A 17331-nucleotide genomic window follows, 5' to 3' on the forward strand; every position below is an offset into this window, starting at 1 on the left:
ATGTTAGGCCTACCATTCCAGGGATCATCCGTGCAAATCTCCGCTGGACACGCTCCAGCACCAGTATGTCTTCCTGAGGTGTGGGGCCCAAAATTGGACACAGTATTCTAAATGGGGCCTAACTAGAGCTTTATAAAGTCTCAGAAGCACATCACTGCTTTTATATTCCAAGCCTCTTGAAATAAACGACAACATTACATTCACGTTCTTAATCACGGACTCTACCTGCAAGTTAACCTTTAGAGAATCCTGGACCAACACTCCCAGATCCCTTTGTACTTCTGCTTTATGAATTTTCTCACTGTTTAGAAAATGGTCCATGCCTGTATTCTTTCTTTCCAAAGTGTAAAACCTCACATTTGCTCACTGAATTTCATCAGCCATTTCCTGGACCATTCTCCTAAATTGTCTAAATCTTTCTGCAGCTTCCCCACCTCCTCAGTACTACCTGCCTGTCCACCTATCTTCGTATCATTGGCAAACTTCACCAGAATGCCCCCAGTCCCTTCATCCAGATCATTAATATATAAAGTGAACAGCTGTGGTCCCAACACTGAACCCTGCGGGACACCACTCGTCACCGGTTGCCATTCCAAAAAAGAGCCTTTTATCCCAACTCTCTGCCTTCTGTCAGACAGCCAATCCTCAATCCAAGCCAGTACCTCACCTCAAACACCATGGGCCCTCACCTTACTGAGCAGCCTCCCATGAGGCACCTTATCAAAGGCCTTTTGGAAGTCTAGATAGATAACATCCACTGGGTTTCCCTCATCTAACCTACTTGTTACCTCTTCAAAGAATTCTAACAGGTTTGTCAGGCACGACCTCCCCTTACTAAATCCATGCTGACTTGTTCTAATCTGACTCTGCACTTGCAGGAATTTAGACATCTCATCCTTAACAATGGATTCTCGAGTTTTACCAACTACTGAGGTTAGGCTAATCGGCCTATAATTTCCCATCTTTTGCCTTGATCCTTTCTTAGACAAGAGGGTTACAACAGCAATTTTCCAATCATCTGGGACTTTCTCAGACTCTAGTGACTTTTGAAAGATCACAACCAAAGCCTCCGCTATTTCCTCAGCCACCTCCCTCAGAACTCTAGGATGTAGCCCATCAGGACCAGGAGATTTAGCAATTTTTAGACCCTTTAGCTTTTCTAGCACTTTCTCTTTTGTAATGTCTACCATACTCAACTCTGCCTCCTGACTCTCGTTAATTGTTGGGATACTACTCATGTCTTCCACTGTGAAGACTGACACAAAGTACTTATTAAGTTCTTCACCTATTTCCTTATCTCCCATCACTAGCCTTCCAGCATCAAGTTGGAGCGGCTCAATATCTACTTTTGCCTCTTGTTTGTTTCTTATATTTTGAAAGAAGCTTTTACTATCATTTCTAATATTACTAGCTAGCCTACCTTCATATTTGATCCTCTCCTTCCTTATTGCTCTCTTTGTTATCCTCTGTTTGTTTTTGCAGCCTTCCCAATCTTCTGATTTCCCAGTGTTCTTGGCCACTTTATAGGCTGTCTCTTGTTCTTTGATATATTTCCTGACTTCCTTTGTCAGCCATGGCTGTCTAATCCCACCCCAGATAATCTTTCTTTTATTTGGGACGAACCTCTGTACTGTGTCCTCAATTACACCCAGAAACTCCTGCCATTGTTGCTCTACTGTCTTCCCCGCCAGGCTCTGCTTCCAGTCGATTTTCGTCAATTCCTCTCTCATGCCTTTGTAATTACCTTTATTTAATTGTAACACCATCACATCCGATTTTACCTTCTCTCTTTCAAACTGCAGACTAAATACTACCATATTGTGACGCTGCCTCCTAAGTGTTCCCTTACTTTAAGGTCTTTTATAAAGTCAGGCTCATTACATACCAGCAACGAAGCTAGATTGTTTTGCACAATGCTGGGCTAGATCTACATTGCCAGACATCGGAACAATCATTGCAGCACCATACTTCTTGGTTCCTTCAGGATCCAATGTGAAACAAACAGAATGCACAACAGAAGAGAATTTCATGGTGTTCTCCCAATCTCTCACTGTCAATTCTGTCAAATATTGGCAGAATCCCAATAGAAACCGTCTAGTTAGCTGTTTTTATTCATTTACACCACATTTTCAGGGCTTCTGTTGGTCTACTGGTTAGTAGAAACAGATTGAAAGAAACCCAATGTTAATCCCAAGTATCAGAGATAATAGGAACTGCAGATGCTGGAGAATCCGAGATAACAAGGTGTGGAGCTGGATGAACACAGCAGGCCAAGCAGCATCATAGGAGCAGGAAAGCTGACATTTCGGGCCTAGACCCTTCATCAGAAATGCTTCTGGTTCCGTAGGCAGGTACTAAGTAAGGTGATGTGGCTGTAGTACCTGGTTTGCTTCAGGACATAGTCGAGCAGTTTCAAGGCCGAAGAAAATACAAGAGAGTGGCAGTGGGAGAGAGATCCCCTGAAGGGCCTAGGCCCGAAACGTCAGCTTTCCTGTTCCTAAGATGCTGCTTGGCCCGCTGTGTTCATCCAGCTCCACACCTTGTTAATCCCAAGTACTCAGGTTTATTTTATGATGTATGGCACACAAATTCACCATGAGGCTTACGTAGGTGAAATTTATTAACAATAACTATATTACCTTTCCAGTTTATACATAAACTGATGACAAACATTTAGCTCTGAAACTAAAATATGAAAATACTGCATATCAAAATGTTGTTACATGCATTTATAGGAACAACATTTTGTCTTGTAAAAATATGAAGGACACCAAGAAACTTGAGAGAATGCCAGACTGGAATGTATAATGCTTCTGCTCTGTATGTTAATTCCCAAAATTAAGACAATTGCAATCATACATTTTCCTTCACATTTTGCGAAGACGGCTTCTACTCACATATTCGTTCTGATTTGGCTTTCTGCGGTATTTCCAAAAGGGATTTGGTAAGGTGCCCAACAACAGATTAATTTGCATGGATGGGTAAAGTCGCCATAGTCCCATGAGATAGGTTAACAATCAGGAAGCACACTGTGGAAATTAATGATGCTTTTTCAAGAGGAATCCACAGGGATCAGAGTCAGATCTCAACTATGCAAAACCTACATGGGGATCTTGTGATACAGTGGTTTTGTGCCTACCTCTGACCTAGGAGGCCCAAGTTCAAGCCTCACCCATTCTAGAAATGTGTAATAAAACTTCTGGAAATGTTGATTATAAAATAGCTATGAAATCTATGTTAAGAACTAACAGAAAGAGAGTTACGTAGTTAGGATTGCTGACTATACAAACTGTGGAGAAGACACAAGGAAGCTGCAAAGATATAGAATGACGTTAATGAGTGGTCAACAAGGTGGCAGGCCAAGAAAAAGGATGAGTAAATGTGAAATTGTTCACTCTGGTTGTGAGATTCAAAAAAAACTGATATTTTAGAAAGGGCCTGAAACTAGTAAATGTCATTCAATGAGACATTTCTATTATCATCCACGGAATGCAAAAAGTTAGCATGCAAGTACAGGTAGCAATTACAGGGAGGCAAATGCTGTGTTGAAATTATTGCTAGCGGCTTGGAGTACAAAAATAAATAAGTTTTACTACATTGTATATGGTGATGATGAAACTATACCTGGAACTCTGTGTGCAATTTTGGGGGTTTTCATACATAAGAAAGCATATAATTGCACTGCAATAAAGGTTCACCACATTAGTCCCTGGGATGAGAGTTGCCCAATGATGAAAAGCTAAGTAAATTTTAATAGAACATAGAACATAGAACATTACAGCACAGTACAGGCCCTTCGGCCCTCGATGTTGTGCCGACCTGTCATACCGATCTGGAGCACATCTAACCTACACTATTCCATGTACGTCCATATGCTTATCCAATGATGACTTAAATGTACCTAAAGTTGGCAAATCTACTACCGAATTTTTTTCTTATAATGCGGTGACCAGAACTGTACGCAATACTCCAAGTGCGGCCACACCAGAGTTTTGCATAGCTGCAGCATAACCTCTTAGTTCCGGAACTCTATCCTTCTATTAATAAAAGCTAAAACACGATATGCCTTCTTAACAGCCCTGTCAACCTGGGTGGCAACTTTGTCTATATTCTCTAAAGTTCAGAAAAATGAGAGGTGATCCTGCTGAAACATGCAGGATTCTACAGGGATTAAGACATGGTAGGTACTGGGAGAGTTTTTCCATGCTCATGGAATCTAGAACATAAGGATCCAGTTGAAGGAGAAGAGCCCATTCATTTAGAACTGAGATGTGGAGAAATTTCTTCACTCAAAGCGTGGAAAATTCTTCAAGTTCTTTCTGGAAATTCAACACTGTCGTAGCTCATTTCAATGTGAGACTAAATAGGTACAAAGGAATTGAACTCAAGAGGTGAGGTGAGAGTGTCTGCCCTTGATAGTAAGGCAGCATTTGATAAAGTGCGGCATCAAGGAACCAAACAAAATTTTATTCAATAAGAAATTACAGATAAAATGTTCCATTGGTTGCAGTCATACCTAAAACAAAAGAAAACAGTTGTAGTTGTTGGAGCTCAACCATCTCAGCTTGAGGTAATCTCTGCAAGAGTTTATCATCAATTACCTTCCCTCCATCATAAGGTTAGAAGTGGAAATTATTGCTGATGATTGCACAATGTTCAGTAACATTTACAATTTCTCAGATTCTGTGTCTTTACACAGCAAGACAATAGCCAGGCTAAGACTGATAAGTGGTAAGTAACATATGGGTCACATGGTGTTGACATGGATTGTTTCCAATGAAAGAGAATTTAACTATCTCCCCTTGACATTCAATGGCATTGTCACTGCTGAATCACCCAGTACGAATTACATAGTTGAATCCCCAACTGTGACCATCCTGGGTCAGTGAGCAATTCATCTGCTGACTTGCCATGCCTGACCAACACCTACAAGACGCAAATCACTTGTGTTATCAAATGCTCCCCATTTGTTTGGATAAATGCAACTCAAACACCAAAAAGATTTGATACTGTCCAGTTTGGCTTGGTGGCTCAGTGGTTAGTACTGCTACCTCACAGTGCCAAGAACCTAGGTTCAATTCCACCCTCAGGCAACTGTGTGGAGTTTGCATGTTCTCCCTCTGTCTGCATGGGTTTCCTGTGGGTTCTCCAGTTAACTCCCACAGTCCAAAGATGTGCAGGCTTGGTGGACTAGCCATGTTAAATTTCACATAGTGTTCAGGGATGTATAGAGAAGATGGGTAATGGGGGAATAGGTCTGGATGGGATACTCTGAGGGTCAGTCTGTCCCTCGAAACATTCCAAAGTCCTTTACTAACTATAGATCGTTTTTGAAAAGTAATAACTGTTGTTATATATGCAAATAGCAAGGTTTTCAAAACAGCCAACAATCAGTAAAATAACAGCCTCACATCTCTGACATACTGGGCATGTCATGAGAAAATTCTACAGAACCCAGAAGTATCAAATCTACAGAACTGCTGGCACTGCCAATATGTACATGGGTCTGCGTTGGGCAATATTCTAGCCTAATTATAGTTCATGGCATTAGGGGAGACAAGGCTAAAGGTAGAGTTTTTCTATGCTTGAATTCACCTGGTACTGACCCCGATTCTAATCAGCAATTTTGACATTTGGAAAAGCCCAGCATCAAACTGAATTCAAATGTAATGGCGATGCTGTCCATCTAATCTATAACTCAGCACACGTAGAAAGGAAATCAGTAGCAGGTCTTGCTCCTTGGAGGAGAGTACCAGTAATCACCATGCAGACATCTAGCATATTATTTACACACCCACCAAGCTCAAGAACTGCTCAGAGATAGTGGGAACTGCAGATGCTGGAGATTCTGAAATAGCAAGGTATAGAACTAGATCAACACAACAGGCCAAGCAGCATCAGAGGAGCAGGAAGGCTGATGTTTCAACCCTGGACGCTTCTTCAGAAAACAAAGCAGGGTCCAGGCCCGAAACATCAGCCTTCCTGCTCCTCTGATGCTGCTTGGCCTATTGTGTTCATCCAGTTCTATACCTTGTTATCTCATGAACTGCTCAGATTGCTGCTAACATTCACTCAAGACATTTGAATTTGATGATGGTGTTGGCTGCAAAAGGAATGCTGGCTAGAATATAGGGAGAATTCATTGCTCTTCACGCAGGGCTATGGGACTGCGCTAGCGATGAATCAGCACAAATAACATGAATGTGTCCTCCCACAATGCTGTCAATCTCTGAAGTTTTCTGAATCATTTACATTACAAAGTTATCTCTGATGACACTGTTGCCAATGGAGGCAGCCAGCCTCGAAGATAATTTAGATAAACAAAAGAAAAACACTGTGGTCTGCAGTTTAAAACTGAAAGAAGATTCCTCCGATAGCAACAAAACACAGAAATCTCTCTGTGTTTCGGCTCTTATCTTGAAATTGAAGGCATGTTTGAAGAGAGTTTTTAAGATATTTTCAAAATTGGAGAAAGACTCAGGAAGTGAAACAAGGCAGGTTCAGGAAAAAAAGATTCATGGGCAATAGCTGACGTGTTGAATTTGTAAATTTACCACAGCAAGCAGGGACAGAGTTAATAGCTTGCAGGTGAAGAAACATTGGCTGCCAGGGCCAGACACTTTTTTCATCTCATATATCAAGAAAAGGTGAAGCTGGATGAATCAGTGCATCAAGCGTTTTCCTTTGGCTGACAAAATGTGGTTTAAAAACTAAGGTAGAACACACATTAAAAGTAACAGAGGAGTTTGAGATGGACCAAAGAGCTACCTTGTGGGACGGATCACTTCAACAGGTTCAGCAAAGCAGATTCAGGAAAGGATTCAGAAAGAACAAAGATATTTGGTTGTCAATTTTCTTAGAGGCGGGTATCAGTCAAACTGGACAAGGACCATGTTGGGAGTATATGGGCAGGAAGGTGGTGAACAGGATGGTTACTGGAAATGTGATGCCTTGCATACAAGATGGTTCAGCACTCAGGATTCGGCATTTTTGGAAGTTGAATTCACTTAAAGGAGGATAGCACAAAAAGGGAACGCAAAATAAAGTGATCCTCAAGATGATGAAGGCTCCACCAACAATGAGGAGAGGCAGGCCATGAATGGATGATGTTTCAGAGCTGAACAATTGTAAACCTGGCAATCGGCACAAAGCCAGAAAATTTAACTCAAGAGTCAGACTGCTCTCTGAGGTTGTCTGTCACTATTTGAAGGGTATAGGTAAGGTGTCTTTTCTCTCTGGTTGGGGATTTCAAGACTAGGGGCACACTTTTAAGGTGGGAGGAGCAAGATTTTAAAAATATACATGAGAGGCAACTTAGTAGTTGGTACATGGAATGAAGTTCCAGATGAAACCACAGAATCTCTACAGTGTGGCCACTCAGCCCAACAAGTCTACACTGGCCCTCTAAACAACATCTTACCCAGATTCACCCCCTACCCTATCCTCATAACCCTGCATTTCCCATACTAATCCACCTAGACTGCACATCCCTGTACACTATGGGCAATTTAGCATGGCCAATCTGCCTAAACTGCACATCTTTGGATTGTGGGAAGAAACCGGAGCACCTGGAGGAAACCCATGCTGATACAGGGAGAATGTGCAAATTCCACACCGACAGTCGCCTGATGCTGGAATTGAACCCGGATCCCTGGCTCTGTAAGGCAGGTGTACTAACCAATGAGTTACTGTGGTGCCCCCCCAAAATAAACACAAATTGTGGACTTGGTACAGTTGCAATGCTTAAAATATATTTGGATGGACAAGAAAAGTTTGAAAGGAAATGGGCCAAGTGTAGGCAAGTGGGACTAGTTTAGTTTAAGATTATGGTCGGAGTGCATTGGTTGGACCAAAGGCTCTGTTTTGTGCTGCACAACTCTATGACTCTATGACTAGGTTCAACTTGAACAAGCTGTCTCATAAATTGATGGAATTGGTGTCAGCCTCACATAGGTAGTGGCAAGAGTAAAATGGGACAGTTTCCATTTTGCCCACATTAGTCTAGTCACATAGACAGCTACTGTTAATGCTCATTTTGCTCAACATAATAGAATATGTCATAACATGCAAACATAATCCCTCACAGTACAAGATAAATCTTTACTGCCCTTCAACTATTGTTGACAGTGCAGCAGGGGATGACTTATAATATGGTTTTTAATCAAATAGAGTGTATTTTTAATGGAGAATAGGCATATGAAGTTGTGAGATACATTATTCTAATATTTCAAGTCCTTTAAACTATGATCTTGAAGGTATATTCTGACCCCTAATGATTTCTTTATGACAGATAAATTACTTATTTCATTGAAATACTGCACATTTTTCATGGACTTGAGAAGTTTTACTTTAACACAACAGTTTGCATTAATATGCATAATTAATCAAAGCATTTCTTGCATATTAATTTTTGTATCCAAGTCTGAGGTTCAGCTCCATTTTCACTCCCAAGAACTGCATTTATTGCTCATCCCATTTAAAAATGTCCACCATATAAGGCAGATGTGGTAGAATACACAAAGTACATTTATGATTCATGTGAACATGGTTTCTTCTAGGAAAAGGTCAACAGGTCCAACTGATAGTTCATTCTTTCTGAATGATATAGCTAAATCCTCATCTTCTTACCATATTCCTCAATCACCTCTTTTGAGAAATGCACATGATTGACCTATTTATATCCTAGCTTATACAGTAGCCTGCCTCTCCGTTTTCTTTAAGTATATAGTGTGGTCAAGCAGAAAGAATGTTCTTATAATTGCACAATGCATGGTCAAAGCTGAGTGAACTGCTTCATGTCAGGAATTGCCAACTGATAGGAAGAGCAATGTGATTTAATGGATTTATCAGTTTCTCTACACTATTCAAATATCCAGTTGATCTCAGGTGTTACCTGAAGAATGACTGAGGCCCTGCTGGACTATAACTTGGTGTCATGTGATTTCTGACCTTGTTCACCCCAGCCCAACACCAGCATCTCCACATTGTGATTAAACAGGAATAAGGGACTTACTGGCTTGTCCTCTTGCAGGGCTTCCCAAAGCTGGGCTAGTTCCTGAAATTTTGGGGTCATGAGCCCTAAAGTGAATGGCCAACACACTTCCCCCATTCCTATACTCTTCTCTTCCAGCTCCCACTGTGCATCAGGGGCACGTAGTCATGACAATTTTCAAACCTCAGTGCAAAATTGTCTAGGGAGCACCTCTCAGCAGCGGGAGCTGCCATGGACTCAAAGGGAAGTATGGTCACCTTCTGTGCCATTAGTATGAAATTTCTCACCTTGTTGCTCCTGTCTCAGGAGAAAGGGCCTGAAAGGGTAACATTTTTCTCCTAGTTGGTTGGTTGAGGGGGTGACCGCTCAGTAAAGTCATGCCAGCTGCCCCTCAAGAGGCAGCTACAAGGTGATGAGGAATCCCAATAGATAAGAAAACAGAAAAACAAAGCCTTCTACCTTCATCTCTCACCCCCAACTCACCTCTACATTTCCTCCAGTCTGTTATTATCATCAGGTCAAAGGGCCAAACTTGGTTCAATGAAGAGTAGAATAGCCTACTCACATTCCTACGACTCTATTTCACAGCCAAGAGAAAAGACCTAAGCTCTTCAGTTCTCCCACACCTAATTGTGAATGGTGATGGACAACTAAACAACTTACCGGAGGAGGAGGCTCCATAAATATCCCAATCCTCAAAGATGGGCAGAATGCAGCATAGCAGTGCAAACGATAAAGCTTAAACAATGACAACAACCTTCAACCAAATGTGACAAGTGTATAATCCACCTTCGCCTCCTAAGGATGTCCCAAGCTGTTCTAAGCATCGATGGTGAAGGGAGTGGATATGTATGGATGTGGCGCCAATCAAGTGAGCTGCCTTGTCATGGGTGGTGTCAAAGTTTTTAAGTATTGTTGCAGCTGCATTCATTCAGGCAAGTGGGGAGCATTTCATCACACACTTGATTGTGCCTCGTACGTGGACATTCTTTGGGAAGTCAATAAGTGAGTTACCTGCAGCAGATTCCTAGCCTGCTGTGACCTGCTCTTGTAGCCACTGTATTTATAAAGATAGTCCGGCTCAGTTTCTGCTTAATGGTCACCCCAAGGATGTTGACTGTGGGGGTGTTCAGTAATGAGTTGACCGTCAAGGGGAGATCGTCAGATTCTCCCTTCTTAGAGACGGTCATTATCTGGCACTTGCGTAGTGTGAATGTTACTTGCCAATTGTGAGTGCAAACCTGGACATTACCAGGTCTTGCTGGATTTGGACATGGACTGCTTCAGTATCTGAGGAGCTGCAAATGGTTTTGAACATATGCAATCATGAGCAAACATCCCCACTTCTCACCTTATAATGGGAGAAACATTACTATTGAATCAGCTGAAGAATTTGCAGAATGGTATTTATTGTTCCTACTTTCTCAAGGTATAATTTTCTTTTTTATGTGATATTCAGGGAAATACTTTGTTTCGTGATAAGTAGCTCTCAACCCGTCAGTGGGTCAAAATTATGGAAATCCCCCCCAATGGGCATTGTGGATCAACTTACAGCAACAGCTCAAGAATGCACCTCACAACCACTTTCTCAAGGGCAACTATGGATGGGCAATAAATGCTGGCCAGCCAGCGACTACCATGTCCCCCCAAATTATTTTTTTTTTAAAACTTGGGGCTGTGATCTTGAGGGAGAAGATCAGAACTACCCAAGAGGAGAACCGTCATCATTCAGTCTCTGATGGTCACTGCTGGTGATCTCAGCTCCTGCTTTATCCTGTATGGTGCACTGTGTTTATCCATTAAACCAGTGGGAAAATTGCAACTTTAACATCGAAGAAAAACATGGTACTTTTAAAGCAAGGAGGTTCACTTGTATAAATGCTGCAAATTCTATCAGTCAGATGTTACTGCACTGAATCGGCAACTCACATCACATATACCAGGACCTAATCATTGTGAGAATTTATTACTTTCCTCTACCAATTATGAAAGACTATCTGCCACATAATTCTCTGCACGAACCCCTTCTTGGCAAGAGAGGAGATTTTTTTAGTACTCCTTTGACAGCCGTGAAATACTACAGGAGGCCAATACCTCGAAAACATCTTCCAGAAGGAAAAATTATGACTGACAAACAATGTAAATTCTCTGCATTGAAACAAAACGTGCAAAATATATGGTGCCGAGCTTCCAAAGAGTAATCAATGCAAAGGTCATTCAGCCCATTAACACAGATCCACCATTTAAAAATGATCATGATGTGCCTCAAATCAAATGCCCTGCCTCTGATGCACATTTCTTGAATGACTGACATATTAAGGAACAAAAACAGAAACAGCTGGAAAAATCTCAGCAGGTCCAGCAGCTCTGTGGAGAGAAATCAGAGTTAACATTTTGGGCCCAGTTTCAGGACCCTTGCTTTGACATATTAAGGAAGTTGGGGGTGAGGGAGAGGGTGGAAGGTGAGTGCAGAGAGGTGGGAAATTTGTAACGGAATCCAAATGTAACAGGTTACTGCTCAGTAACAGATCTAGCAGATCTAATCCAAATTCCAGTCAAGGGAATAAGCAAGGTCTTTGTCTACAAAACTTGCCCCCAGAAATGTGACCATGTAAGTTCCTGAAAGCTATGCCCATCTTTCCCTCGTTCTGTCCATATAGGGGATCGTTGCTAGCAGGCTTTAGTTACATGGCAGGATTAGTAATGGCTTAAATTGAGCCAGGAGGACAGATTATCTTGCTAACAGCACAGCTGGGTACCTCTGTTGTGCGATTTCTGCTCTTTGACTCAGGAGCACTTGGAGCACATTGACTGGCAGAACAAGAATTTGGGGGCTTATCTGTTAAACAATGCGGCAAACACCAACTCAATTTTGAAGTGCTGGCTCCAACATGATTCCAACAAAACTTTCCATCAAAAACACAGACATGTGTGTTTTTGTGGCTCAAAGCACACTGAGGTTTGTATTTAGTCAGGGTGGTGAGGGCAACCCCACCATGGTTGTTTTCTATTTGGGTCCTCCTGGCAACAAATCAGTTGCTGTTAGGGCTCCTACCTTTATAAAGATTGGAAATCTGGCTCCGACGATGCCGCCCACCTGCTGGTCAGTCTTAGCAGCACCACTGGGAATGCGTGGGCACTGCTAGGACTGCACCCAGCTGAAAGGACACAGTGATGAACACCATCCTCACGACAGGTGAGTCGAGTAGGGACTTGCAGGCCAAAGGAAAAGGCAATGTTGGTAGAGGCAGGGGCGTATTGCTGATGGGGTCGATGCCTTATCGGGGGTCCTTCCATCCTCTCAATTTCCCAGTGAGCAGGGTGCTCCACTTCCACTCACTGTCTGCAGGGAGGCCACAAGGATTCACTCCATGAGGTGCCTGTAAGAGGCCTTTAATTGATCAATTCAGCGGTATGCTTGCTCCAAATTGATCGGAAGGTGATTGGCACACACCTGCCATCTTAAACCCATGACCTTCCCTCACCATTTTATGAGTCCTCTTCAGCCAGCCAGCTCCCAGGCCACCCCCAGACAGCTGGAACCATCCAGTCCTCAATGGCTCAAACACCTGTGCCACTCTCATACAAGCTGTTGCTAGCCTCAGCCATTAACAAGGTGATGGTGCCTGGAGAATGGTCACTGTGTTAGACATTCAAGTAAGTTTTGAGAAGATTTGTAGCTCAGGTTGAGTTTCTGGATGTGAGTTTGCTCACTGAGCTGGAAGGTTAGTTTTCAGACATTTCGTCACTATTCTAGGTAACATCATCAGTGAGCCTCCGATGAAGTGCTGGTGTTATGTCCCGCTTTCTATTTATAAAAAGATATATATATAAATAGAAAGCGGGACATAACACCAGCGCTTCATTGGAGGCTCACTGATGATGTTACCTAGAATGGTGACGAAACATCTGAAAACTAACCTTCCAATTCAGCGAGCAAACTCACATCCAGACATTCAAGTAAATCCTGCTGCTGTAGACCAGGCCCACCCACTTCCTGTCCACCCACCTGCTGAGACACTCTGCAGCAGAAAATGCAGTGTTTAACATAAATGTGTTGCAAATGCTCCAGCTCTCCAGCCTGATAGAAGGATAAACATGCTACAGCCTCTTGCTCAGCTAGCGCTGAGCTCATCAAAAATGCAAAAGGCTTTTGAAACTTTCATAGCTTCCATTCTGTCTAATCAGCAGCAAGTCCTGCACTGCAATAACTTAGGATGTGACATGCACTGCAACACAGACAGGACACAACATACCTGCTGAATGCCGTACGTCCAGCCTTGCCTAATGCGATCTCTGGCCCAGACGTTGTGAGCATTCTCCGCCAGTTTGTCCACCATTGCCTCCTGGGTTGAGGTTAATTTGATGTGGCTCAAGTCCATCGGAGCTGGCTTGTAGCCACTTGGCAGCTGGTAGCTGCAACAGAAAACACAGCATTTCTCATTATTCATTTGTCATTTTGTTAAGACCTTAAACGGTGTGAAAATCAGAGCATCAACAACATAAATCGATAGCAGTTTTGCAATGTGTTCATATAATCCTGACAGTTATTGTGGTTTTCAGACTACCCTACCAATTATGTTTGGTCTACAATGCGAAACTTACATCTCAAAAATTCCTCCCCCAACCCATCTTATAACATTGTATTTCTTAACATCAAAACAAAAGACTGTATGAAGTGTGCCTTTTGCCTGACATACCCATCCTCATCACAGGTATGAGTCAGGCAGCTTGTGGCTCCATAATTAACAAAGATGCCAAAAATACGTAAAAACTGAATAAAACTTTGGATGCTGTAAGTCAGAAACAAAAACAAAATTTCCGGAAAAGCTCTGCAGGTCTAGTAGTATCTGTGGAGAGAAATCAGAGTTAACATTTCGGGTCGAGAGACCGTTCCTCAGATGTGGGGAAGCTGCAAAAGGACTGGGACAGGCAAGGAGTTCTGAGGAAGGATCACTTGACCCAAAATGTTAACTAAAGGCATGTATTCTGGGGTAAAAGAAACAATAAAAGAATGAATTACAGCTGTAGAACTAAGATCAGGAATGTACAGCTCTGTCATAAGACATAACTGATTTGTTTCCAGCAGGTTATGATATCCCTATTACAATGTTATAATTAAAAAAATTGTGGACACAGGAGATGTGAAACAAAAAAAAACAGAAATTGCCAAAGAAACTCAGCAGGTTGGCAGCATTTTTGGGGCTTTAAACTAAACAGTAGGGAGTGGGTTCAGTTGCATGAAAAATTATGAAAAAAGTTAAAGGGGAGAGGGGTCAGCAGAGGTTATTAAACTTTTCAGAACACAGAGAATGGAAAGGGTCAGGAATCTAAATTCAGGTGCAGCAAATAAGGAGGTAACTACGAAATGGGGTCAATCAACGCAGGACTAAGGGCACTGTACCTAAATGCACACAGTATATGAAACAAAGTAAATGAACTTGCAGCATAAATTGAAGTTGGTGAGAATTATACCATGGGATCACAGAGGCAGGGCTGCAAGGGAATCAGGGCTGGGAAACTAAATCTTCAAAGATGCACATCCTATCGAAAGGAAAGGCAGACGGATAGAGGAGGTGGGCTGTCTTGTTAGTAAGAAATTAAATTAAGTTGATAGAAGAAATGATATGGATTCAGGAAGTGTAGAATCTGTGTGGATAGATTTGAGGAATCACAAAGGAAAAAAGACCCTTGTGAGAGTTATGAACGTTTTCCTGGCAGCAATCAGGATGTGGGAATGAAAATAAATCAAGAAATAGAAAAGTTATGTATGAAAGGCACTGTCACAATAATCTTGGGGGACTTCAATACGCAGGTGGACTGGAAAAATGAGGTTGGTAAGGGATCTCAAGAAAAGGAATTTGTGTAATGTTTACAAGATGGCTTTTATGGCGGAGCTTGTGGTAGTACCCACTAGGGACCAGGCAATTCTGGATTTAGTGATGTGTAATGAGACAGACTTGATTAGGGAGCTTAAGTTGAAGGAATCCCTAAGAATCAGCAACCATAATATGATAGAATTCACCCTGTAGTTTGAGAGGGAGGAGATGGAATCAGATGTAATGGTAAAACTATTGAGTCAGGCTGAGTCAACACAGTTTCATCAAGAGGTCATGCCTGACAAAATAATTAGAATGCTTTGAGGTGGTAATGAACAATTTAGACAGAGGAGAGTCAGTGGATGTGGTTATTTGGATTTCCAGAATGCCTTTGACGATGTGCCGCACTGGAGACTGCTAAATAAGACAAGAACCCATGGAGTTAGGGGCAAGGCATTGACAGAGATATAGGTTTGACTGACTGGCACAAAACAGGGAGTAGGGATAATGGGATCTTTGTCAAGATGGCAGTGGGTGACTAGCGGAGTTCCTCACAGCCCTGTGTTGGAGCCAGAACTATTTGCATTAAACATTAATGATCTGGTGAAGACATTGTTGTGAATTTTGCAGATTTCACTAAGATGGGTGAAGAGACAGGTAGTGTTCAGGAAATGGAGAGGTTGCAAAAGGACTTGGTCAGGCTAGGTGAGCAGGCAAAGAAGCAGCAGATGGAACTCCATGTGGGAAAGTGTGAGGTTATGCACTTTGGTAGTAAGAATAGAGGCACAGAATATTTTCTAAATGAGGAAAGGCTTCAGAAATCTGAAGCACAAAGAAACTTGGGACTACTGGTTCAGGATTCTCTAAAGGTTAACATGCAGGTTCAGTTGGCATAAAGGAAGGCAAATGTAATGTTAGCATTAATTTCAAGACGGCCAGAATACAAGAGCATAGATGTACTGCTCAGGGTGTATTAGGCTCGGCTCAGGCGGCATTTGGAACATAAAATTTTTGGCCCCATTTGAAAGGAAGGATGTGCTAGCGTTGCAGGGGGTACAGTGGAGATTTACAAGAATAATCCTGGGGATGAATGGTTTGTCATATGAGGAGTGGTTGAGGACACTGGGTCCGTTGATGGGAGTTTTGAAGGGCAAGGAGGGATGTGATAGAGATTTACAGAATGCTCAGAGGTCTGTATACAATGGATATGGAGAAGATATTTCCAATAGTAGGAGAACTAGGACCCAAGGGAACAGCCTCAGAATGAATAGACAATCCTTTGGATTGAGATGAGAAGGAATTTCTTCAGTCAGAGGGTAGTTAATCTGTGGAACTTATTGCCACAGAAGGATATGAAGGCCATGTCATTGAGCATATTTACCACAGAAATGGATAGGGTTCCTGATTGATAAGGAGATCAAGGTTATGGGGAGAAGGCAGGAGAATGGGGTTGAGAAAAATATCAGCTACGATCGAAAGGTGGAGCAGATCTGACAAACCAAATGGCCTATTTGCTTCTGTATCTTATCTGCAGACAGAGAGCAGAGTTCACATTTTGAATCCAGTGACTTTTTATTGGAACTGATGATTTTCTCCCCACAGATGTTGCCAGACCTGTTGAGTTTTGCCAGCAATTTTTGTTCTTGTTCCTTATACCAAGGAACTGCTTTGTAAAGCAACCATTACTGTCTCTGAGTTCTACTTTACAACTTTGGGCAAAAGCCATAAAGTATGTGTGACACAATTCGGTGTTAACACAGCTTTGCTTCTCCAAAACTGATCCATTTGCTCTTTATTTCCAATGTCCTCATATATATTTATGGCATTCATATTTACAATTGGATAAAATTGAGAAGTAGGGGGAAAATAACTTAGAATCTTCTTCAAATCCCTACAGTGTGGAAACAAGCCCTTTGGCCTAATAAGTCCACACCAACCCTCAGAGCATCACACCCAGATCCCTCTCCAATTATAAATCACATCTATAATCTACACATCCCTGAACATAGTTGCTCAAGTCAATCTTACATTCATGATGACCAATGTATGATGACTAAGTTGTTCACCTATTATTTACCATTTATACCAGCTTCTTCATGATACACTATAGTTTTATTTATATTGCTGCGTAATCTTACAAGTCTGAACTCACTATGTTTTAATTGAATAGTGAGATGCTAGCAGAGCATTTGTGGTAGTCTTACTGTCATGACAATGGATCCTAACCCCAGATCACCTTTAATTCCAATAAGCGTCTTTTAAAAGAGGACTGATACAGCCAAAGTGACTGTGCATACAAGTTTAGGAACGGTCTTGAGAGAGAGAAAGCCTGGAATGTTGCACATAATGAGGTGTCAGGAGGCTTCAAAGGCACAGAAGTAAGAGGCAGAAACTATACGACAAGCTGAATTTTAATTTATCTCAGACTATGAACATGACGGGAGAAAAGGTATCACTCTTGCCAAGTGACATCTGTTAAGTCTTTCCCTTTCAAAATTACACAAGAAGATGTTAAAAAAC

The 17331-nt window shown here is 41.9% G+C and overlaps 1 protein-coding gene across 1 annotated transcript in view; it reads right to left on the bottom strand.

Moving 5' to 3' along the window:
* ryr2a (ryanodine receptor 2a (cardiac)) overlaps positions 1-17331 on the bottom strand; it is a 684685-nt gene that overhangs the window by 313553 nt on the left and 353801 nt on the right. The window contains exon 24 of the mRNA XM_048535805.2: positions 13249-13408. Within this exon, the coding sequence (XP_048391762.2) occupies positions 13249-13408 (160 nt within the window). The remainder of the gene's footprint in view (positions 1-13248; positions 13409-17331) is intronic.

Source organism: Stegostoma tigrinum, chromosome 9 (genome assembly GCF_030684315.1).
Source record: "Stegostoma tigrinum isolate sSteTig4 chromosome 9, sSteTig4.hap1, whole genome shotgun sequence".
In the NCBI taxonomy this organism is placed as follows: domain Eukaryota; kingdom Metazoa; phylum Chordata; class Chondrichthyes; order Orectolobiformes; family Stegostomatidae; genus Stegostoma; species Stegostoma tigrinum.